At 49.1% G+C, this 23,433-nt stretch overlaps 1 protein-coding gene across 1 annotated transcript in view; it reads left to right on the top strand.

Annotated features, from left to right (window-relative positions):
• Positions 1-23,433, top strand: part of QSOX2 (quiescin sulfhydryl oxidase 2) — a 578,728-nt gene that overhangs the window by 397,433 nt on the left and 157,862 nt on the right. Inside the window, exon 7 of the mRNA XM_069609564.1 lies at positions 15,070-15,213. Within this exon, the coding sequence (XP_069465665.1) occupies positions 15,070-15,213 (144 nt within the window). The remainder of the gene's footprint in view (positions 1-15,069; positions 15,214-23,433) is intronic.

Here is a 23,433-nt window from a genome sequence, read left to right as displayed (position 1 = left end):
GGGAGAATGGCCTTGCATATACTCACAAAGGTTTTTTCCTCGTGCGTTGCTAACTTTTAAATGCAGAACTTTTATAATGTTCCGCCTTATTTTGATGTTATTTAAACACACATATATATTTCCATTTCGTTACACATTTCTTTAATACAGTCGGTCCGAGTACCTTTTCGTTACCTAACATTATATTTACTACATGATGTGATTATTTTATGTACATTAAACGTTACACGAGGTTGTTCTAGGTTATGGCCTACAGAAATTGATGCTCGTTGCTTTAGGTGATTAAGAAAACATATATGAGTAAGTAAAGGCTATACATTTGGTCGACATCTTTCTCTGTGGTTGTAGCAGCACTAGTCCAGACCTAGGGTGGTATCATGTAACGTTACATCTTTATGGTTTATTCACAGTTTACATGATCTGTTTAACCCGAGGTAGTTCGTTAATACCAATACTTGAATTATTTTCTACTTTCTTCAGATAGTGATGCTTCAGCTTTTTTCCCGTCACCCCGGCCTCGCGGACCAGGTCATGCAGGGTGCGATATTACATTGTGGATGAAAATAATGTTACAGTGTTGGCATCTCGGGTTAGCTCATATCCGACTTTCTCATGGGAACGCGCTCGCAGCGGATCTACCAAGGCTACTGCGGCGGCAGAGATGCATGAAAGGTCCTCCAAAGGTGGGGGCCTCGTTACAGTGTGCTGAACTCACGCCATGTTTGCTAAACAAGATGGCTTCTAGGCCTAACTGAATTTGGGTATATGCAGGGAACGGATATGTGTGGGCAATGTCGTCGGCGGGTGACCCCTCCTCCACCTGGGCCCGGGTGGCATGAGGGGACGGCCACCGAGTCATGGCCCTCACCTGGGGAGAAGGCTGCAGGTGAGGAGGGCCTCGCGGCCAGTCCTCCCCTACAATCATAACGTTTCTTGGAAATGCTAAGAACAATATATTAGAAGCGGACAGTGAAGCAGGCTGTTCCCTGCTGGTCCATGTTGCTCCCACGGGGACCCGGGCCACCTTTGCGGGTCACCTTTATTCTGCCAAGTTTACAAACTTTTAGGCTTACAAAAGCTGTTTTTGGTGTGCAAGCAGAGTCAGCAGGGCTGCAGTGAGCCGCTGTGAAAATAAGAAACAGTAGGCTGTTGGCTTCGATTTTTGTGCTGCAGACCTGAGAACCGGGCTGACCTTGATTAGTCTCATCTGGGTAGCCTGACACCCTTCGCTGGGAACAAAGCAGAAAGCATTTAATGCTTGTTGAGTGTAATAGACTGTGCTGAGTAGTGGCAACATTGTTTGATTGGAGTGAAGCAGCAGAGTAAATAGAGCCTGAAAAGCTGCAGCTGGAAGTATTTTGGCCCAGGCTTTGATGAAATTAGTTATGCATGGAGGAACTAGTAAGACATTTTGTGAATAAAGCTTGCACAACTCTCTTCTTTCCAAGACATGCGGCTTTAGACACCGGTATAAGAGAAAGAGAGCAGATTATTTTAAGACAGGAAAAATAAGCAGTGTTTCAAGGCTGAAGAAAGCAAAGTCCCAGGACACTGCAAAGTAGTGTTCAAGCAGACACAGAGACTGAAAGTAATGCAAAGAAGTGTAAACCATCAATAAAGCAACGCTACAGAGCGCCCATTACCTTTGCCCTCATAACATTGGTTTATCGCAGCCTCCGTAATCCTTTCTAACATCGAGCTTGCTGTTTGTCTGTTTGTGCGACTGTACACCATCACCGACAATCTTCATCTTTGAATTTGGAACGGAGCTCTTCGTTGCTCTTCGTGAAGGCAAGGTGGGGAGCTAAGAGGAGCCTGCAGAGCGGCTGAGGCTGGGAGAAAGAGTTGTTACGGTCGGACTCTGCCATTGACTCTTTTCCATCTAAAAGTCTTTTGGGTTTGTGTTTGGAAAAGCCAGGAAAAGCTGAGCCAGGCGCTTGTTTATCTGAGGAGTGAGAGGAGTGTTTTGTTTTGCATGCGCTGACCCCTATTGTGGGATTTGTGCGGTAGGTGCTACAGCGTAGCCAGCATTGGCCCTAAGATCGCTTGGGAGGTCTAGTATTGTTTACATAATGATTGTTGGGAGTGATCGTTAGGAACACCAAAGCTGAGTAACGAAGCCAACGGGTGGGTCAGAGGGGAGGGACGGACTACAGCAGCTCCTTCATCTGTCAGGCGTTCCTTGCCCGTCTGTGTAGCCTGGATTTTTGGAATCAGACAATCGGTTATGAACATAGTAATTTCGCTGTCTCCATTGTGATGCACTAATCCCACTGACTCCCAGCAGTTAAGACTGTTCTTTGCTAACTGTACCTAATTTATTCGGTGCATATGTTTTATTCTGGTTCTTATCTTCTTAGTTTTTAGTATTGTATCTCCCGGTTGTTGTTTTTTGTGTCTATGAGCAGTATTGTCTGGGGGTTTTATGGTCTGTCATACAGTTGAATATGCCCGCACACCGCTGTACTAGTTATTTTAGATTTTAGATTCCAGACCTACAGCCGTGACTTTTATAATAATTGCTGTGCCTTTTATAATAATTGTCTTTTTTTTTTATCATTGTGAGTTTTCATCTTTATCAGTTGAGAGTGGAAAATGGTCAAACGCAAGGCTAATTGTACCATTTTGCCAGAAGTGGGCCAAAAGAGGGTTTATAAATTGTTTGAGCCCATCAAGGAGGCTAATGTTTTAATAAATGAAATTGAGGGATTGCTTTATGATTTGGATGGGGGGGAGTTGAATAAACGTGCAGAGGTAAATGTCCATACTAATTGTGTCATCTTAGATGAGGATTGTATAATTGAGTGGGATGAGGAAGTTGCCCACAGTAGAGTTAGGCATAAGTCCCAACATACTGTTACTGGCTTAAGGAAGAATATAAATATGGAACCGCTGGCAAGTTTGTTGTAGAGAAGGTGACTGGCCAGGAAGGAGGGACCAACTACTTTTTGCCAGTTCACCGCCCAATATCCTTCGGTGTTAAGGCTTGCAGGAGGTTCAGGTTCTTGAACTTCACCCCCTCGCAATCCATTGTACTGATTTGGCGGATTTAGTTCCTGACTGAACTAATTTTTGATCCAACTCCTACAATGGTTCCTATTGTTCACACAACTGTTTCCATCGATTTAGTAGGAAAGAATGTTACTGACTTGGGTGTAAGTCGGGTTGGTGTAGATACCGATAAGGGTGGAGCTTTTATTGTTGCCCCAGAAGTTCCCCTACACAATAGATTTTTGCCCCTTCAGAGAACCGGGATAGTTTGATTATACCAGTGGTGGCAAAGGGGAAGTCAAGTTTACTGCCAGCGGAAGTCCAATCATTCCAGCATGAGCAATCACAAACATTATCTGGAAGTGAGATGAGGGCAGGGGCAACAAATCCGGGAAACATCCATCCTTGCCCAGAATGTAAGTGTAATTGGAAATGTAATGTGGCACAGGGGAAACAGCTGTTGGAAATGTGGAAGGAGCCTATCCCTATTGTTCCCAAACATCAGGCTAATCAGGGTATTCACCCTGTGTTGGAAAAAGAGCTCGGCGGTTTGGTATCCTGATGCAAGGATAGACCATGTAGTAGCAAAGGTACGGAGGTGCTACCTACATCGTTAACTTTGGGGAAGGAGAAGGGTTCTCAGGTGGGTTCCCAGTGGGCGAAGCCCATTACTGTTATTATTGATAACCACGCAGTAACTCATCCTCCTCGAATATTGAGTAGAGATCGTCGTCCTTCCCATCGCACTGTACCCCAGAGGAATGGTACTTCGATAAGCCTCAAGTTAGCCAATAATCAACATGGCAATCTATTTTTTTGTGTAACGTGCCTAAATTAGGCCTTGGTGCCTTTGGAAATGATCAATGGTTAATTAATAAGGGTGTGCATTGGATTCGTAACGTGAGAGGCTCTACATCTATTATTAGAGAGGACATCCTAAGGGCCTGTATGGGAAATATGGCCTCTGGCCAGAGGCACTACATTGAACTCGTTCTTCGGGATATAAGGTTGGTGGATGATTGTGCTCGATGGCTAGGGTTGTTAATGCTTCTGAGAAGGCGTCCACGAAAGTTGCATCGTATGTTGGTGGTCTATCATTATGAATTTCAGGTTTGTTTTGGGGTTTACTGACGGGCGTAGGATTAGGGATTCACATTGATCGACGTTTAACGGGTCTTCCAGTTTGATAGTCAGATGTTCCTTGTAGATGATTGCCAGTCCCCCACCTCTTTTGCTTGTTCTGTTTGCTTGGACGCATTTGAAGTTGTCAAGCAGGCAGTTGTTGAGGGTGATCTTGTAATTGTCGTCTAGCCATGTTTCATTTACAAATAAGATGTCGATACCCCCGTCACATAGTAAGTCGTAAATATTGGTGTCTTGTTTGGACATCGACCTTGCGTTGATTAAATTGCAGTGTATCTTTTGGGTGTGGTTTTAGTTGTTTCTTGTTTTGGTTTGTAATTATTTAGTCGAGTTGTTTCTGTATTGACGTTGATTGGATGAGGATGAAGGCTGTTCTATCGCAGTGCCTCTCTAGCAGTGTCGATTGGTTGAAGATCGGTGAAAGCTTCTTGTTCATCGAATCGGTCTGTTAGGTTAGTGGTTGGATTCTTGTTTGTTAGAGCTTTGTCGTCTTGTGTAGTCTCTTGTAGATATCGATAGTGCTCCTCTGTTCTTGTTATGAATGGGGTGAAGGGGTTGGCGCCTTCCCGCTCTCTTCTATGGTACTCCCGTCTTTTTTACGGTTGTTTGGAGTGGTTCTTTATTTGTCTTGAGGTACCAGCATCGTTGATGCATCGAGATTCTGTTGTTGCGAGCTAAGGTGTAAGATATAATGATGTTTCTCGTATGGTGTTTGTTCTGATGGTGGCGTTGTTTGTTCTGATAGTAGCGTTGTTTGTTCTGATGGTAGTGTTTGGTTGGGTGTTTCCTGTATTCAATGTTGCTTCTACTGGGGACAGTTCGGTTGGTTTGTCTGTGTTTATTGTTGCATGATCCGGGTTTCTTTGTCGGCATCCATTTCTGCATCGTCAGTGGTATCTTGTGCTGGGAGAGTATTGGTGTTTCCTCTAATGATTATCTTGGGTGTTCTCGGGTACCGTCTGTCCTTTTGTCAGTGAGGTAGGTGTTTCCCTGATCTGCGCACTGCCTGGGGTGTTGGTGATTGGTTGTCTGGTGGTATAGGGCTCAGTAGGGTGGGTATCAATGGGGTGCTAGGATAGTAGTCAAAGCTATCTCAATATGGCACGAGCCACTGTTGACAATATTATCACAGTGTGGTATTCCACAGTCAGATTTGAGAGTCCTGTATTTTGGGAGAAGGCCTACCCCTAGAAATGCAACTAGAGTACAACCCTAAAAACAGCTAGAGCCTATGCCTAGCAATGCAATGTGAGACCAAACACAGCTTGATTTGAGCTTCCTGTACAGTGGGAGAAAGGCCTACACCTGACTATTCAATTTGAATACACGCCTTGGCACAGCCAGAGCCTACAACTAATGATGCAATTTGAGTACAATATCAACGCAGCTAGACTTGCGCGTGCTGTACAGTGAGAGGAGGGCCCACACCTAACAATGCAATTTGAATGCAAGTCTAGACACAGCCAGATCTGAGCATCCTGTATAGTTGGAAAGAGGCCCACACCTCAAAATGCAATTTGAGTACAAGTCTAAACATGGCCAGATCCGAATGTCCTGAATAGTGGGAGAGGGGCGCAGAATAGTGGAAGAGGGGCCCACATCCAACAATGCAATTTGAGTACAAGCCTAAACACAACTAGAGCCTACAATTAATAATGCAATTTGAGTACAGGCCTAAACACAGCTAGATTCGAGTGTCCTGTATAGTGGGAGAAAGGCCTGCACCTAATAATGCAATTTGAGTGTAAGATCAACGCAGCTAGAATCGAGTGTCCTGTATAGTGGGAGAGAGGCCCTCACTTAACAATGCAATACGAGTACAAGCCTAAACACAGCTAAGGCCTACAGCTAACAATGCAATTTGAGTGCAAGATCAATACAGCTAGATTTGAGTGTCCTGTATACTGGGAGAAAGGCCTACACCTAACAATGCAATTAGAGTACTTGCGACATTGTTCACCAAACATCTTTCAGGCCTAATATATCTTCAAGCTGACTGAGTAGGCTACCCAATTGCCTGTATGAATACATCGTTATTGGAAGGTGGATTACTATTGTGCCAGAGAAATCTTTGGAATATCCGTGCAAGCCCATGCGCAATACAGCTTTTATAATTCACTTCTTGCACAAGCTGAGCTCCAGACTCTCCTGGTCACGCATTGTGATCATTTCGGATCTCCTCCAGTTCACCTTTGCATCCTCCCCCATTACTTCTCACATCCAGGGGACGCATGGCTACCATTGCTTCATCCGTTGGCAACCTGCTTTTACTTCTCCAAACTACTACACTTCGAGAAGTCTTCATTTATTTTTCTCCTGTAACTTGTGAGTATGAGGCACTTTTTATTTAGCCCCTCACCTGCAACACAAAGCTTTCCTGTTATGTTCCTGGGGAGCTACCGAAAGGGAACGTAGGCTCTCACAGGGCAACATTACCCCGAAAGACGACCAGGGAATATGGATGCAAACAAAAATCACTATTCGAGACTATTGAGGTTTTTGTAAGAAGAAAATTAGCCCTTGACATTGTTCCCTGCAGAATTCTTTTTTTATTTTGCTCAGATGGATTCTTGTAAAGCTTTTTTGATTGCATTTGGTGTCCTTAAGATCCCGGATGTTGTGCGCTTTACTTTACTGAGTGCCGTATTAAAATGGCACTTCAAACTGGGGTGTATGATAAACTCCTCCCTGGGTGCCCATAATTAGTAGTGGATCCATAAGCCTTCTGAACCCAGGGCTTCCTGCGAGTTGAAACTACTGTGTTGGGACACTGGATTTCTGTTGGAGGTGTTGTCTTCATTTGCAGAGCGATGGAATTACAGGCTTTCTCGCTCCTCTGAAAAGCTTTTATAAAGAAAAGCTGGTTATTTCAGAGGCAGCCTTCATTTTTGCCTCCTATCAGATTTTCACAGAAATAATTAAATGTATCTTGCCTACTCTTTTCAGTCTCGATTTATCTAAAGCAGAGAAGAGAAACTGTTTTGGAGAGTGTGCGACTTTTTTTTTTGCAAGCAAAGGTCACACGTTCTTCTTTGGTCACGGGTTGGGTTGTTTTTCCATTCATGAAGAAGAATAGATCTTGAAATGTGATATAGGCGCATGCAGCCGAGCTCATGAACGACCCGGCCGTCGCTTCCGTAGGCACATCTTTGGCTAGGAGCAGAGCCTGATTTTGATTCTGCTTCCTATTGTATGCTTTGGATAACCTCTCTGTCAGAATGTGACATGGGGCGGGGGGTGGGGAGGGGCGTCCTGCAGGAGTGACAAAGGTCACTGCACCCTGCGTGCTTAGTCCTTGGCCCTCCTCGTTCCTGCTCTGTATGTAGATCGTGGGCTTTTGAGGTAGATGAAAGGTAAAGGACTGTAGTCTCAGGTAGAAGGTAGCCATGCTTGTGTGTTTGGGGTACATCACCCTGCATGCAGTGTGTGCCTGTGTGAGAGCTGGTGGCAGGGCTTTAAGTGGGCCGGGGGCCGGCTACCCGGGGCACAGCCCTGGCAGGCTCAGAAGAATGGTTCTGAGGCAGGGCCCTGCCGGGACTCCCTAATGTCCCCTGGCAGCCCAAGCCTCTAGAAGACGAGGCTTTTTTCTAAAGCCTGAAGTTCTCACTCATGTGCGAGCACTTCAGTCTTCAGAAAAAAAATGCCTTTACTCCATAATGGTGGCACCGGCACCTGCGAGGCATTCCTTGAATAAATAGATGCCCGTGGGCCGGTGCCACCATTATAGAAGAAAAGGTGAGGCTGGTTGACTTTATTTTTTCTTTTTTTCCCCCCTAAAGTCTGAAGCTCCCGCTAATTTGCAAGAGCTTCATGCTTTAGGAAAAAAGGACGTGGCTTCCAACAGCTTCACCTTTTGGCTGGCGGGGGTGGCTGTAGCCCATTAAGCAGGACTTGTCAAGGGGGAGTGGCCTAACAAGCCAGGCGACCCCCCATGGCCCCATGTTAGGCTACACCCTCTTGATATGCCCCGGCTCGTTTTCTCATGCCACTTAAAGTACTGGCTGGGGATATGAAGGGTGGGGGTAGGGGGGCACCTGAGGATTCATAGATTCTAAGGAAGGAAATCCCTCTGCTCTATTTCCCTGCAAACCGAGGGAGATTCCATGGACGTGGAGGGAGGGAGAGGGGGTGCATTAGCAGTGCATGCATTGAGTACATTGCACTCTTTCTCGCGGGGTGAATCGCCTCTGTGCCGCCAGCGCATTTTAGGAAACCAAATCAATACAGCACTGATCGTGCTTTTGTTGTAATCCTGCTGATGAGCGACTGTCGTTCTGTGCGCACTGCGCGCACTGCTTGAACATGGCTGGAAATGGCTCTGGGAAAAAATAATAGTTGTTCTTGATTATGGCCGTTTTACAAACATGAGGGTTGTGGAGGGTGGTGGGTTGAGGGGGCTCAGGGAGATGAGGAGGAGAAGGCAGTCATCTTTAGCACTTAGAAGCAGACACTGAAAAATGGGCAGACGTGCCTCCTGTGGCCAGTGTCATTAGTCAAACTGAAGGCTGTCACTTCATCATTTCCCCACGGGGGGCCGCACGCATGTAGCCTCTCATCTCATCCCGTAAGTGTAACGCACAGGCTGCGAGCGCAGCAGTAAGTGCCCCTGACACCGGTTTAGGGGAAGCACAAGCACTGGAAGGGGGGACAGTGCTGAGTTATTAAATGAGGCCGTGCACCAGTGTACAAGTGCTGCCACGAGAGAAACGGAAAAAAACCTCACAAAACGATGGCCTTTCATGAAGTTAAGGGACGGTGTGTCTCCGGCTGTTCACTTCAGGAAAGTGCGTTTATTCTAGGACGTCACTGAATGCCATAAATCTAAACGCTGAGATGAAGATGTAGGTTTTTATGTAGTACTTAATCCTAGGTCTTGATGCCTACTTCCTTTCGTGTTTTAGCAGCAAGCAAGTCTGTGGCGTTATACACTTCTCCAGCATGGGGTCTGGCATGGATTCACATGCTCATGAATATATTCCCCGTCGTCAGGCCGGGAATCCTCGGTATAGAAAAAAATCAGTATCAGTTTCGTTTCTGATCTGTCTTTCTCAGTAGTAACCAATCACTGGTCTCTGGGTCATACTGCCCCCAGCCAATGACTGGCCGCTCCCTAAGCCCCGCCCCTGGCAGCCATCCTCAGATTTTTACCGCACGTTCAAGTGTTGGGAGTCCTCGTGCTGTAGCTCTCCAGCTTTTGCTGCGTTTTCATTAAATAGAAAATTAAATTAAATTCGTGTTAAATAGAGCCTCAAGCTCCACCGTGTCTACATCCGATCAACGGGGATCCGTTTCGGAGTTTCTACGCCCCTCAAGGGTGAAGATTTCGTCGAGTTACGCTTTTGGAGGATTCCAGAAGTTCCGAGGCCTACCCCATCATGGCCCAGGAGAAAGGAAGCTCGATGCCGGGGAAGCTGTTCAGGACCTGCCCTGGTGCCAGCTTCAGAACGTTTTCAAGGAGGACGAGCATTCGTTATGCCTCTACTGTCTCCATGAGGACAAGACGCACAAGGCAAAGGACTGCGTGTTTTGTGGGAACATGTCGGAGTGGACCATAAAGGATCGCCACCTCCGTCTCGCCAACTGGCTGGAAGGTAAGAGCCCGCCAGGCGAGAAGAAGAAAAAGAAGTCCGAGCGGTCTTCTAAGTCCTGTGAGGGTGCCCCGGCGACGGGGGCCCAACAAAAGGCTAAGCACCGCGAGTCCGCGGGCACCGGGAGCGGCCGAACGGTTGGGCTCTGTGGCTGCCAAGCAGGGCGCATCCACCCCGGCGCCTTTCAACCACGAGCCAACGCTCTGGCTCGGGTAAGAGGAAGTCCGAGAACCCGGCAAAGCTTCTGGAGAGGCCCCGGTCGATCTCGAAGATTCCGGCAGAGGGGGAGCGAGGCTCAGACCCTCCCCCCAAGGTGAAGGCCCCAGGCGTACAGAAGGTGACGTTGGCCTTAATTCACCCTGCTAAGACCTCGATTGAGGATGTCGCCGAGGCCCTGGCTAAGCCTGTGGAGGCTACACCAGTGGAGGCGCCCTCAGGTACCAGAGTCTCCCTGCCACCGCGGAGGGAGTCGTCTTTCAGGCCCATCGAGAAGACCCCCATGAAGTCCTCGTTGGAAAGGGTAGGGGAGGGGCTGGTGGCCATCGTGGATATGGACACGACCTCTGAAGAGGAGCTCATCCAAGTCGTGGAAGAGGCCCAGCCCATCGGGAGGGATCCCGACGAGGGCGACGACGAGAGCAACAGTGTCGCAGACAAGGCTCCTCAAGAGCCCTCGCTCCCGTCGTTTCCGGCGCCGCATGACACCTCGGCGGCCATTTTGTCAGCCATCCAGTCCTTATGCTCGGAGATAAGGACTAGGTTGCCCCTTCCCCCGACGGAGGTATCTGAGCCAGACCCGACGGGGGAACCGGAGCCAGGACCTTCAGAGAGCCCACCACTTAAGAGGAGGAGGACGCATCCTAGGCCCCCTCTCCCGCCTCTGCGGCCTTCTCTGCCTTCACCCCGGTCCACTACCCACGGGGATGATACAAGCATGGACACGACTATGACTGGTACGGATGACGACAGAGGCAACGACGGGACGTGTCCCCATCGCCCCCTGCCCGGGCGTCCCCGCCCGACGAGATTGGATCCTTCCATGCTATGATTTCCAGGGCATCCAAGCTCTTCCAGCTCTGCCCCGAAGAAAAGAAGAAGGAAGGGTTCCTTTACCAACGGCGCGAGGCTAAAAGGAAGACGGTCCTCGCCGTACCGCTTCTTGATGACATCTGGGATGAGGGGCTCGCCCTCCTCAAGATCCCTGCCACGGCTCCTGCGAAGAGGGACCGGTACAAGAAGAAGTACCGGGTCCCCGACGCTGCCCCCTTGTGCCTTAAGGCACAACCTACCCTGGATTCGGTCGGTTCGGCGGCGGCCAAGAAGAAAGCGGGGGGGGGCATCGGCCTCGACTTCAACCTCCCTGCCGGACGGCGAGGGTAGGAAGCTGGATGCGATGGGACGACGGGTCATCTCATCTGCAGCAACGACCATCAAGGCGGCCAACGCCCTGGCCATCGTAGCCCGCTACGACAGGGAGTTGTGGTTCAAGATCGCCCTTCCGGACGCCAAGAGGGCTGAGGCCCTGGTAATCTTACAGGAAGGTGAGATTGCCTCGTACCACGCCATTACGGTGGCTACGGACATCGCCGACACCGGTTTCCGTCAGTTGGGCAACGGCGTTTGCCTGAGACGACGAGGATGGCTCAAGGCGACGGATTTCTGCCAGGATGTACAGACCAAGGTTTTGGACATGCCCTTTGATGGGAACAACCTTTTTGGCAAGGCGGTTGATGAGTCCCTTTAGGTGATCAAGACGGACACTGAGACGGCCCGTGCACTGGCTGTGCTCCAACAGCGACGGCCGTTCTTTCGGAGCTCCGGAGGCAGACAGGGTGCCTCCAAGGGAGCCGGCAGCAGCTCCTCTACGTACCGTCAAGCGGCAAGATCTTTGTTGCAGGAGGCCTACAGGGGACGCGGCAAGTCAGGTGGATCCCGCCGTCATCGCCAAGGTGGTCAAGGAGGCAAAGCGGCCTCCAAGCAAGATTGAACCGACCGTCGGATCGGGCCCCCGCCGAAGCACCCCGGTGGGAGGCCGGCTGACGAAGTTCGTCGGCGAGTGGGAGTCCATCTCCACCGACCGTTGGGTGCTGGACGCCCTGGCCCTGGGGCACACCCTCGAGTTCCAGAAGAAGTGCCCCCGCATTCCTCCCGTGGCCAGGAAGGAAAATCACGTCCCTCAACTGCTGTTGGAAGTAAGGGCGATGCTCAGGAAAGGTGCCATCGAGCTCGTTCCAAAGAGGCTTCGGGGCTCCGGAGTTTACTCAAGATACTTCCTCATAAAGAAGAAGACAGGAGGATGGCGTCCCATCCTGGACCTGGGACGACTGAACAAATACATCAAGGCTCAGAAGTTCCGGATGGTCACCCTCCAGCACGTGCTGGGACAGCTGGAGGACGGCGATTTCCTATCGTCGTTGGACTTGGAGGATGCATACTTCCACATCCCTATTCTAAAGAGACACCGAAAGTTCCTCAGGTTCGTGGTCAAAGAGCGGCACTACCAGTTCAAGGCCCTCCCGTTAGGATTAAAATCGGCACCCAGGGTGTTCACCAAGTGCCTAGCACTGGTGGCGGCGCGGCTGCGCCTGCAGGGGATCCACGTCTACCCCTACCTGGACGACTGGCTCATACGGGCAAGGACAAGGGAGCTCGCCGTGGAACACACTGCCAAGACCGTCCAGCTGCTCACGGACCTGGGGTTCTCCATCAACTTTCCAAAATCCCACCTGGTCCCGTCGCAAGTCACCCTGTTTCTGGGAGCACAGCTCGACACAGTGGCGCGGCGGGCCTCACCATCGGAGGAAAGGATAAGGACCATCCTGGGAAAGGTGCAATGTCTGCTGGCCACAGACGTGGCCAGAGTGAGGTCTATCAAGTCCCTCCTCGGAATGATGTCCTCCTGCATTTATCTGGTGCGCCACTGCAGACTTTGGATGCGGCCCTTGCAAGAATTCCTCGACGCCCACTGGATCCAGCCGACGGGCAGCTTCGAGGACAGGATCCCGCTCGACGAAGCGTTACGTCAGGCGATACGATGGTGGGGTATCCGCTCTCATCTGACGGCGGGAACAGGTTTCCTGGCCCCGGCCCACCAGGTGACGGTGACGACGGATGCCTCGCTGGAAGGTTGGGGAGCGCACACCGGGGGTCTCCACGCGAGAGGCCTTTGGCTCCCAGAGGAGAAGACACTCCACATCAACATCTTGGAGCTCCGTGCAGTGTTCTGGGCCCTCCGGTCCTTCCTTCCGTCCCTCAAAGGCAAGGTGGTGAGGATCTTCACCGACAACACCACCACAATGTTTTACATTCGGAAGCAGGGCGGAACCAGATCCCCTGCCCTATCCAAGGAAGCCCAGGATCTGTGGCATTGGGCCGTCTCCCAAGGGATGTTTCTGGTACCCGTTCATCTGGCAGGGATAAAAAACACCATCACCGACTCACTCAGCAGAGAGCTGCGCTCGTGCCACGAGTGGGAACTGCGCCAGGATCAAGTTGACCGACTCTTCCGACGATGGGGCGAACCCCAGATCGATCTCTTCGCGACGGCGGCGAACTCCAGGTGCCGGAGGTTCGCCAGCAGGTTTCCCCAACCGAGGAGCATGGGCAATGCTTTATCGTTCCCCTGGGACGGCCTGTTCCTTTATGTGTTCCCGCCGTTGACGTTGCTACTCCGGCTCGTCAACCAGCTCAAGAGGTCCCGGTGCAGGATGATCCTCGTCGCACCGGCGTGGCCGAGGCAGATCTGGTTCCCGGACCTTCTGGACTTGTCAGCGTCCACACCAGTTAAGCTGCTGACGGACGTGGATCTTCTCTCCAGAGGAGGCGCCATTCTTCATCACGAACCAGAGTCGCTGAACTTGCAGGCTTGGCTCCTGCAGCACTAGAGTTTGGAGGATACGACATCCCGGCCGACTGCAGAGAGGTTCTTGCGAAGGCCAGGGCATCCTCAACTCTCAAGTGCTACGGACACAAATGGAAGAGGTTCTCTGTCTGGTGCCGTGCACAGAAGATTAACCCTCTGCGGGTTACGGCCCCTCAAGTATTGCCGTACCTATTGTCTTTGGCCAAGGCTGGCCTATCTCACGCTTCCATCAAGGTACATCTGGCTGCCGTCTCACGTTACACCAGAACAACAGGACGGGCGTCCTTGTGGTCTCATCGACTGGTGAAGGAATTTATGAAAGGACTGTTCCGATCATTCCCGCCAGTGAAGGCCCCTGCCCCGGCGTGGGAGCTCAACGTGGTGCTAACTAGGCTCATGGGGGCCCCATTCGAGCCTATGCATTCAGTGCCGTTTAAGTTTCTGTCGTGGAAGACCGCATTCCTCGTGGCCATCACCTCTGCACGACGAGTGGGAGAGATCCAGGCCCTGTCTTGCAAGCCTCCATACTTGACTTTTCACGACACGAGGGTGGTGCTGAGGACGCACCCCTCCTTCATGCCTAAGGTGCCGTCGGACTTCCACCTCAACGAGCCCTTGGTGTTGCCAGTTTTCTTCCCGTCACCTTCGTTGCCGGCTACGAGGACTCTGCACTCGCTGGATGTAGCTAGAGTGCTGAAGTTCTACGTGGACCACACGAAGAGTTTTCGGAAGACATCACAGCTGTTTGTGAACTTTGGACCTGTGAATCAAGGGAAGGCTCTCTCGAAGACTTTCATTTCCAGATGGCTCTCCGGCTGCATCTTGCACTGTCACCGGTTGGCAAACCGCTGTTGCCAGGCCGTCCGAGGGCCCATTCGACCAGAGCGATCGCTGCTACTACGGCGTTCCTATCTGGTGTGCCCCTGCTCGACATCTGCAGGGCTGCTACGTGGAGGTCGACGCACACCTTCACGAGATTCTACTGCATCGACCGGGATTCCAGGGAGGAGTCCAGAGTCGGCCAGGCAGTGCTGCACAACCTGTTCGCCTAAGGTGAGCCTGGTGAGGAGGTAAGAGTTGCTTAATGTTGAGTTGTTGTATTGCTTGATATTGAGCCTTTTGCCACCTCCCGTGGTTGTGCATGTGTATACTGCTATGTATTCTTATATTCATGAGCATGTGAATCCATGCCAGACCCATGCTGGAGAACAACAGTTACAGGTAAGTAACTTGTTCCTTTTCTTTCTAGAATAATAATCGATACATTTTGATCGCTTGTGTCCGAAAGCAGACGTGTGTAAATGGCCACCTTGGCGCTATTACAGGTCTTGGACCCCACATCACGCCAGTTTACACCACACAATGCTATGCCTGACCCCCACGCCCTTTGATTTATTCCAGGAGACCGTGAAGTATTAGATGCTAAGCATTGTCTATGAATCCCCTCCTTGAGGTTGTAACCCTTTCGTTGCCCTTTATCCACAGTTTGAAGCCTCTGCGGTCCATGATTTCTTCTCACTTGAAGTCTCTGCCCGGCGTAAGGAAGACAGGCTCACCGCATCCCATAGTCCCAGTGGAGCCAAAACTGGAGGACAAGACGGAGGCCAGGGCCTGGGACGAGTACGACCAGTAAGTTGTGTTGCAGAAAAGAGAATGGAGTTCATGCGCTTGCCACTTGCAGAATATTTTGCCGCGAGTCACACTTAACAGTTAATAATGGGGGAGTCTGAAACGGGTTTTTCTTTTCATCTTCCTTTTTAGGGCGGGAGTCTGTTAAAGGATATTGTTTAAATCCCCACACCTCCTTCAATGCGATGAGATAGCCTCTCATGCTCTGATCTATGCTGCCATCTGGTGGCCAATATATTTGGATCTGGAATTGTTGTTTATTTACAGAAATAATCCCTGGTAGTTTTTGTAACAGCGCGGTTCCTGTGTGGATAGATGCCCTCATGTGAACAGTGTCTGTCGTTACCTGACAGTGTTTACGTTAATTCTTTCGTGAGATAAGATCCCTTTTTTGCATATCTTTTGTGGAACGTGTTATTTTGAAGTGCGCCCCATTACAGATGAGCGACAGTTTCATCCCCTGAGGATGGACTTCACGTCCAAAATGCATTGGCCAATCACAGTCGGCCTCACATTTTACTAGAAAAGAAAGCGTTCTGAAGATATCACTAAAACGATCTTTTATGATTAAGATGAAGAAGTGAATGATATTTTTCTAATGTGAATGAATATTTAAAGAAATTGATAGCAAACATTATCCTACCAGGTTGCATCCAGTACCTCGAGGGGTTCCCCAGGTTTTCTGGTTTATTCTTGCAATGTTTACCAACTGCCCCATCTGCTGCTTTGGGTCATAAAGATGCCAGTGTCTGGGGGTTTTGTGTGCTTCTTGCTAACAACTTTTGACCACACTTATTATTGGGAGCCTCTGAGCAAGAAGTATAATCCTTTATTTCAGTGAAGTTTGAAGGCCACTAAAGGTTAGGGTCCCAAATATTTCCAGAGAAAATTTTAACCGCGTGACCACTGAGAGCTCTACACTTCAGCAATGACCCACCAACAAAATCGGAAATGACGCAAACAGCCAACACAAGTGACATTAAACTAACAACAATTTGGTGTTTTATATAGTGCTTCATGCTAGATCTCTCCTGTCTCTGAACATTGTAATAACCAGTGTCGCCATTATTACCCAATGGAGCTCCTCATTTTATCAACACTAGGCGGCTGAAGGGCTAATGTGGCCCAACCAGGGTTTTAAACTCCTGTCACACAGCATTGTCTTTTTCCCAAGGTACCTATTATGCATTTGCCTGTTTAAATTATGGGCTGGCGAGGCTAAAAGTGCTCAACTTGAACGTTGGGTTGAGGTTTGAAGCAATGAGCCTTTATCAAGAAGACTCATGTGCTAACTTGATCCAAGCTCCAAGATTCCAGATGTAAGTACATTGTGGTAAAAATGGATCAACTCCTGACGTTTGGCTGCAGCTGATCTGGCACTCTTCAAGCCAGTAGACACCAGTTGGTTCAAAGGGTGTTGATTTGGCTTGAGCTTTTAAAAGCACTGTGTGGGACATCAGCCTAGTATAAAGAGTGGCTCTGACTGAATCATACACTGGTTACTGTTTTCAATCTTTCTGCCAAAATTAAACTGTTTCCTGTAATGAAAATAATTCAGCTATGAACGTAAGTGCAGTTTTTCAACTGGCTGAGTAGTGTGATGAATATCCCTGCACGGATCTTAGGGTGAAGGGTGGACTGAAGATGGGATCTGGTACTGCCACCCGCTAAATTATCCCTGGTCCACCCCACCCTCTCCTTACTGCATGGCAGGGACTTGACCCATGCCACCACTAACAGACTGTCCCTTTAAAGGACTCATGTTGCCACGATTTATTAGGAGGTCACGATCAACTGAGGGAGTTGGCAACCACAACATCAGCCACCAACGCAGTGGCACTACACAATGTCACAAATTAAAATTACTTGCCCCAATTGACTGACTTTTATTTCTAATGAACTTACAGATACTACACACACACAGGTAACGTTTAGAGACTGCATCAAACACACATAGAGGGTTTCTTGCACATTATCAATTATGAAATTTGAACAACCCCACAGCGATTGCTTGGGTTATCACAATTCTCTTCTCTTCCAGCAACCCACAACCTCAGATTTCAGTTATATATGACGCCTTAATTTGAAGGTAAGGTACAGGGAGCAGGAAACAGTAGCAAAATCGTTTTGGCTTTTTATTAAAACGAAGGGTTTGACAAATAGACACAATAAAAAAAACTTTGTTTTTTTTTATTTGAAAGATAAAGTCAAGAAAGGAACTCAATGGGAACATCGTTTTGGGGTTTTTACTTGCTTGAAATACAGGGCTTTGGGAAAGTCGTTTTGGGATGCAAGTAAATAAATGGGAAATTTGGTTTTACACACTTTACATTCACTTGAAGGGCACCATTTTAGGGTTCCTTATTTTGGGATTATGGACACCCCCTTTCTGTACAGAAGACAGGGTTTTCAGAAAGGGAGAGTCACCCAAGTACTTCATTGTCTATACTGGCTCCAACACACTGGGCATGAACTTTGTTAGTTTCGAACTCTAACAACACTCATCCTGTGATTTTCTATATGGGAATTAATTGGTTTAACTTCAATTCAATGCGCTAAGGATCTGCACAGCTTTCCCCCTCCCCAAAGGATTACGGCAGGCAGTTTCCAACACAATTCAATTTAAATTGATAGGTTGATTTTCTATAGTGGAATTCATTTGAGTTGGATTTAATAAAATGTGTCGAGGGTCTCCCCAGTTCCACCCCCCTGCCCCCACCCACTATCTGAGATGGAGATTAAGGCTGGCAGATTCCCCTCCCCCCCACACTTTTGTTGACCTATGGATTAATCTACTTACATGGGAGGCCTTGGCTATGGGGCATCCAGGGCTCCTCTGAGGACAGCACAGATCTGGTGAATGGCTTCGGTCAAGGGTAGTCCCCAGCACCCAGACTTCTTCTGGCTCCTTAAATGGCAGGCCCAGCGAGCTTCTAGATTTCTCAGTCTCCGTTTCCCATGCAATGTTTAAGGCCTTGGTAGCTTTCCTGTCTCCCGGCTAGTTCTTTACAAGAGTCCAGAAGCAGAATACCTCCAGCAATAGAGTGGGAAAGTCAAGGGAAAAATCAAAAGTCCAAAGATGGGTACCAAGAGCCGAAATGTGAAAAGAACGCCCCCCCCCCCCCCAGATTAAAAACGGGTCTCTTATATGGCTGATGACTCTTCATTATTATCAGAAATCCCCCTGATGTGGATTGGCCAGCTCGCTCCCTCTCCCTCGCCCCCATGCGCCCACTGCCTGCTAATAGGACAAGGAGTTGAGGGGTGTGAATGATTGAGGCTGAGGGAGGAGAAAGATTCATTATTCCAAAATGACAAGTGGGTTTAACTTCTTCCATGTCCTTAAAATCTAAAAACATGTAAGTTAACCTAATTTTTCTAACTAAAGGCACATATATATTTTATGAGTTCTATATTTTATGGTGAGTCGCAAAATACTAATCATATCTCGGCACGACCTTCTTGGGAGGAGCTACAGTTTCTATCGATTTACTCAAGAACCGAAATAGTCCCAAATCTGCCCCTTCCTGATTCAAACCTTACTCCCATAACCTATCATTACACCAACTTTCTATTCCCTTGGAATTATGGGCTGCCCAGAATCATCATTTTTCTCATAACTCAAGTTGTATCCTTCACCCAAAATTAGTTTTTACATGGTTGCGACGGGCTTCTGATCCCCTTTAATATGAACCTGGGATGAGCTCGGTGGAACATACAACACACTTTTTATTGAAGAAAATAGATTCAATATTTGTCAATGGCAAGGCACCACAAGTGTCCCGAGTTTCACATCAGCCCCCACCATTTCTTAGGTTTCATTTCTCTTCTGCGACCAGATTAGGACATCTGGCTGACCCATGTAATCATGCCATCCCCTGCTGGGCTTCAAAGGTTTTTTTGTTCAAAGCTAATGCACAGTTAATGGGGAGGCCTTCTGCTGGCTGGCTTATCTGCCACCTCCACAATTTCAAGCTACTCCTCTGTATGTTTTAGCATTTAAACTGAAAACCAGACCTCCTTCTCCAAGAGGTCCTCATCCAAAGGTCTTAAGGTCGAAGTTTCTGAAGCCCAGACCTTCCAGTTCAATGCGGAAAAATAAACTAGGTTATGTTATGTTCTGTTACTTTGCATTTATATAGCGCCTTACGTACCATTGGTATGGTCTGAAGGCGCTGGTAGGTTGAACGCCCTTGGGAAACGAAGTTCAAGTCAGTAGAGAGAGTCAAGGTGCGTGTGAGCACCGGATATGTGTGCAGCTGGAGTGGCATTTGTGTAATAGCTGCTTCTTAGCAGTAGGTGTGATGGTTGAGAGATCAAGAGTATGTGTTCGTTCTGGCAGGATTTATCTAGACCAATTGTGGCTGCGTTAGGCCTGAGGAGAACGCCTGGCTGGGGTTGTGTAACCAGCAGTGTTTAGTTAGAGTGATGGGAAGTATGCGGCAGATGTTGGTATGAGAACCGCTATACCGAATGGTGTCATAGTATCTCTGTGTTCTAGTTGAATGGTGGTGTAAAGAAGAGAGTAAGCGTGGTGATGTGATATGATGGTTTCAAACGTTCCATGCACTCCAAACCATTCCATGTAAGTCGCGCAATTCTATGCGCTCCAGTCCGCTCCACGCACTCCAGTCCGCTCCACGCACTCCAGTCCGCTCCACGCACTCCAATCGGCTCCATGCAGTTGAATCTGTTCCATATACTCCGATCTGTTCAGTGTATTTCTAAGTTGTTTTATTCACTCCATCCACATAAGTCATCCCTTCCATCCACATACGTCACCCATTCCATCCACATACGTTACCCGTTCCATACACATACGTCACCTGTTCAGTTCACATATATCACTCGTTCTATCCACATACTTCACCCGTTCCGTATGCTTTATGCACTCATCGGCTCAAGGCACTCATCCGTTCTACATGGCTCTACGCACTTGTCCGGTCTATGCGCTTGTCCGGTCTATGCGCTTGTCCGCCCTACGCACTCGTCCGCCCTACGCACTCGTCCGCCCTACGCACTCGTCAGCTCAAGGCACTCGTCCGCTTTATGCCCTCACCCGCTCTACGCACTCCCCTCTTAACACATTCACCCGCTCTTAGGCACCCCTCCGCTCTTACGCACTCATTCGCTCTGAGGCACTCATCTGCTCCATACACTCGTCCGCTCTACCCATTAGTCTGTTCCACGCATTCATCCACTCTACGCACTCTTCCGTTCTTACACACTCTTCCGTTCTTACACACTCTTCCGTTCTTACACACTCTTCCGCTCTGTGCACTCTTCCGCTCTGTGCACTCTTCCGCTCTGTGCGCTCTTCCGCTCTGTGCGCTCTTCCGCTCTGTGCGCTCTTCTGCTCTGCGCGCTCTTCTGCTCTGCGCGCTCTTCTGCTCTGCGCGCTCTTCTGCTCTGTGCGCTCTTCCGCTCTGCGCACTCTTCCGCTCTGCGCACTCTTCCGCTCTGCGCACTCTTCCGCTCTGCGCACTCTTCTGCTCTGCGCACTCTTCTGCTCTGCGCACCCATCACGCTCAGCGCACCCATCACGCTCAGCGCACCCATCACGCTCAGCGCACCCATCACGCTCAGTGCACTCATGTTCTGCGCATTCATCCGCTCCCCGCACTCATCCGCTCCCCGCACTCATCCGCTCCCCGCACTCATCCGCTCCCCGCACTCATCCGCTCCCCGCACTCATCCGCTCCCCGCACTCATCCGCTCTATGCACTCGTTCTTTCCACGCACTCATCTGCTATATGCACTCGTTCTTTCCACGCACTCATCTGCTATATGCACTCATCTGATCTACAAAGTCATTCGCTCATACGCACCCATCCGCTCTATACACTCATCCGCTCTATACACTCATCCGCTCTATACACTCATCCGCTCTATACACTCATCCGCTCTATACACTCATCCGCTCTATACACTCATCCGCTCTATGCACTCCTCCGCTCTATGCACTCCTCCGCTCTATGCACTCCTCCGCACTATGCACTCCTCCGCTCTATACACTCCTCCGCTCTATACACTCCTCCGCTCTATACACTCCTCCGCTCTATACACTCCTCCGCTCTATACACTCCTACGCTCTATACACTCCTACGCTCTATACACTCATCTGCTCTGCAAATTCATCTGCTCTATGTTCTCCTGAGTTCTACACACTACTCTACACTTACGCACGCGTCCGCTCTACACACGCGTCCGCTCTACACACTCATCCGCTCTACACACTCATCCGCCCTACACATTTATCTGCTCTACACACTCCTCCGCACTTACGCACTCGCCCGCTCTACACACTCGCCCGCTCTACGCCCCATCCGCTCTACACCCCATCCGCTCAACATACTCATCCGTTCTACACACTCATCCGATCTACACACTCATCTGCTCAACGCATTCATTCGCTCAGCGCACTCTTCCGTTCTAAGTGCTTCATCCATTCTAACGATTTTGTCCGCTCCATTCACTTTGTTCGTTCATCATCCATTATCGATTCAGGCCATGTCACTTGTCATACGCACTGGGTCCATTCCGTGTTCTCTATCTGTTTCATGCACTACACCCGTCTCATGTACTTGAATCGTCTATTCTGTACTTTCCATTTATGCCATGCACTCATACAGTCGGTCTCATCTGTCAGTGTACTCCTCAGTCTCTTGTATTCATCTTTCCATCATCTTCTCTTTATTAATTTCACCCATTTTGTCCATTGCACTCATTACATCCATTTAAACCTCATTACTCTTTTCGTACGATTTATTCTTTTTATCCACTTCACTGCATTTATCTACTTTACTCATTCTATTCTGTTTGTCCTTTTAGTTTACATTAGTGATTATTAGTTGTCGATTTCTCGCATGGCTCTTGATGTTGTATTGTTATTTGTCTTATTGTTATTCAAGATCTAGTAGTTTGTTGGGTTGGTGTCGTTGAGAAGCTGTTGTACAGTTTGGGTTAGTTTGCGTACAGGTTGGTTTTAGGGGAAGAGCCAAGTTTTCAGTAGGTTGCGGAAAGACATTAGATCTTCGGTTAGGCGGATGTGGGGTGGGAGTGCGTTCCGCAGCGTGGGGGCCAAGGCTGAGAATGATGATCCGCCTTACCTGACTGAGTTTGTTTTAGGTATGAATAGGAGGCCGGCTGAGCTCAATCTTAGAGTACGTGGAGGGTGATAGGGTTTTAGCTTGTCTTGAAGATATTGAGGTCCGGTTTTATGTAATGCTCGATGAGAAATGCATAAGGTTTTGAAAGTCACCCTTCGGGCCACTGGAAGCCAGGGCAGTGGAGATGTGGTCTCTAGGGCCGAGCGCTAGTAGCAGTTTGGCTGCAGCGTTTTGTGCTCTTTGAAGTTTATTCAGTTGGTAAGCGTGGACTCCGAGGTAGAGGGGGTTAGCGTAGTCCAGTCTTGATATAACAGTTGATTGCACCGTGGAGAGTCTGTTGGGAAAGGAGAGATATGGAAAGATGCGCCTAAGAGTTTTAAGGTGGTAGTGGCAGGACTTTGAGACGTTATTGACTTGGCGCGAGAGTGTTAGGTCAGAGTCAAGGGTGCATCCAAGGTTTTTTACTGAGTTAGAGGGAGTCAGAGTTGCCCATGGCAGGTGGCCAGGGTGGTGGGTGTGGAAGAAGTTCGGAGTTGCCACATACCATGATTTCAGTTTTGGAGGGGTTTAACAAGAGGTGGCTTTGGGTCATCCAGAGCTCTACGTCGAGGAGGCGAGGTCAGGTCGGCAGTTGGGTTTTGAGTTTTGGAGTTTTAGAATTAGTTGAGTGTCATCAGCGTAGTTGTAACACAGGATGTGTGATCGAATTAATGATGGGAGGGTGATCAAGTAGAGATTGCACAGGAGGGCAGAAAGGCATGCTCCTTGTGGAACTCCTGTGTCGACTGGTCGGGCTTGGGAGGAATAGGTTGAGAGTAGCGTTATTTGGTACCTATCTTTGAGGAATTGAGCTATCCATTTGAGAGTGGTTCCACAAATTCCAAGGGAGTGGAGGCGGTCAAGGAGGATTGAGTGATTGATTGTGTCGAAGGCGGCGGATAGGTCAAGAAGGATTAATGCGGCGCATCCCGCGGAGTCTGCCATGGTTTTAAGGTCATCCCAGATTGAGGTTAGGGTGGTTTCAGTTCCATGTCAGACACTGAAACCTGATTGTGCGGGGTCTAGGAGATTGTTGGTTTCGACAAAGGCATTTATTTGGGAGTAGACGGAT

The sequence above is a fragment of the Ambystoma mexicanum genome, chromosome 8, assembly GCF_040938575.1.
Source record: "Ambystoma mexicanum isolate Mex_15411 chromosome 8, UKY_AmexF1_1, whole genome shotgun sequence".
Lineage (NCBI taxonomy): Eukaryota > Metazoa > Chordata > Amphibia > Caudata > Ambystomatidae > Ambystoma > Ambystoma mexicanum.
This window is presented reverse-complemented; position numbering and strand designations above follow the sequence as displayed.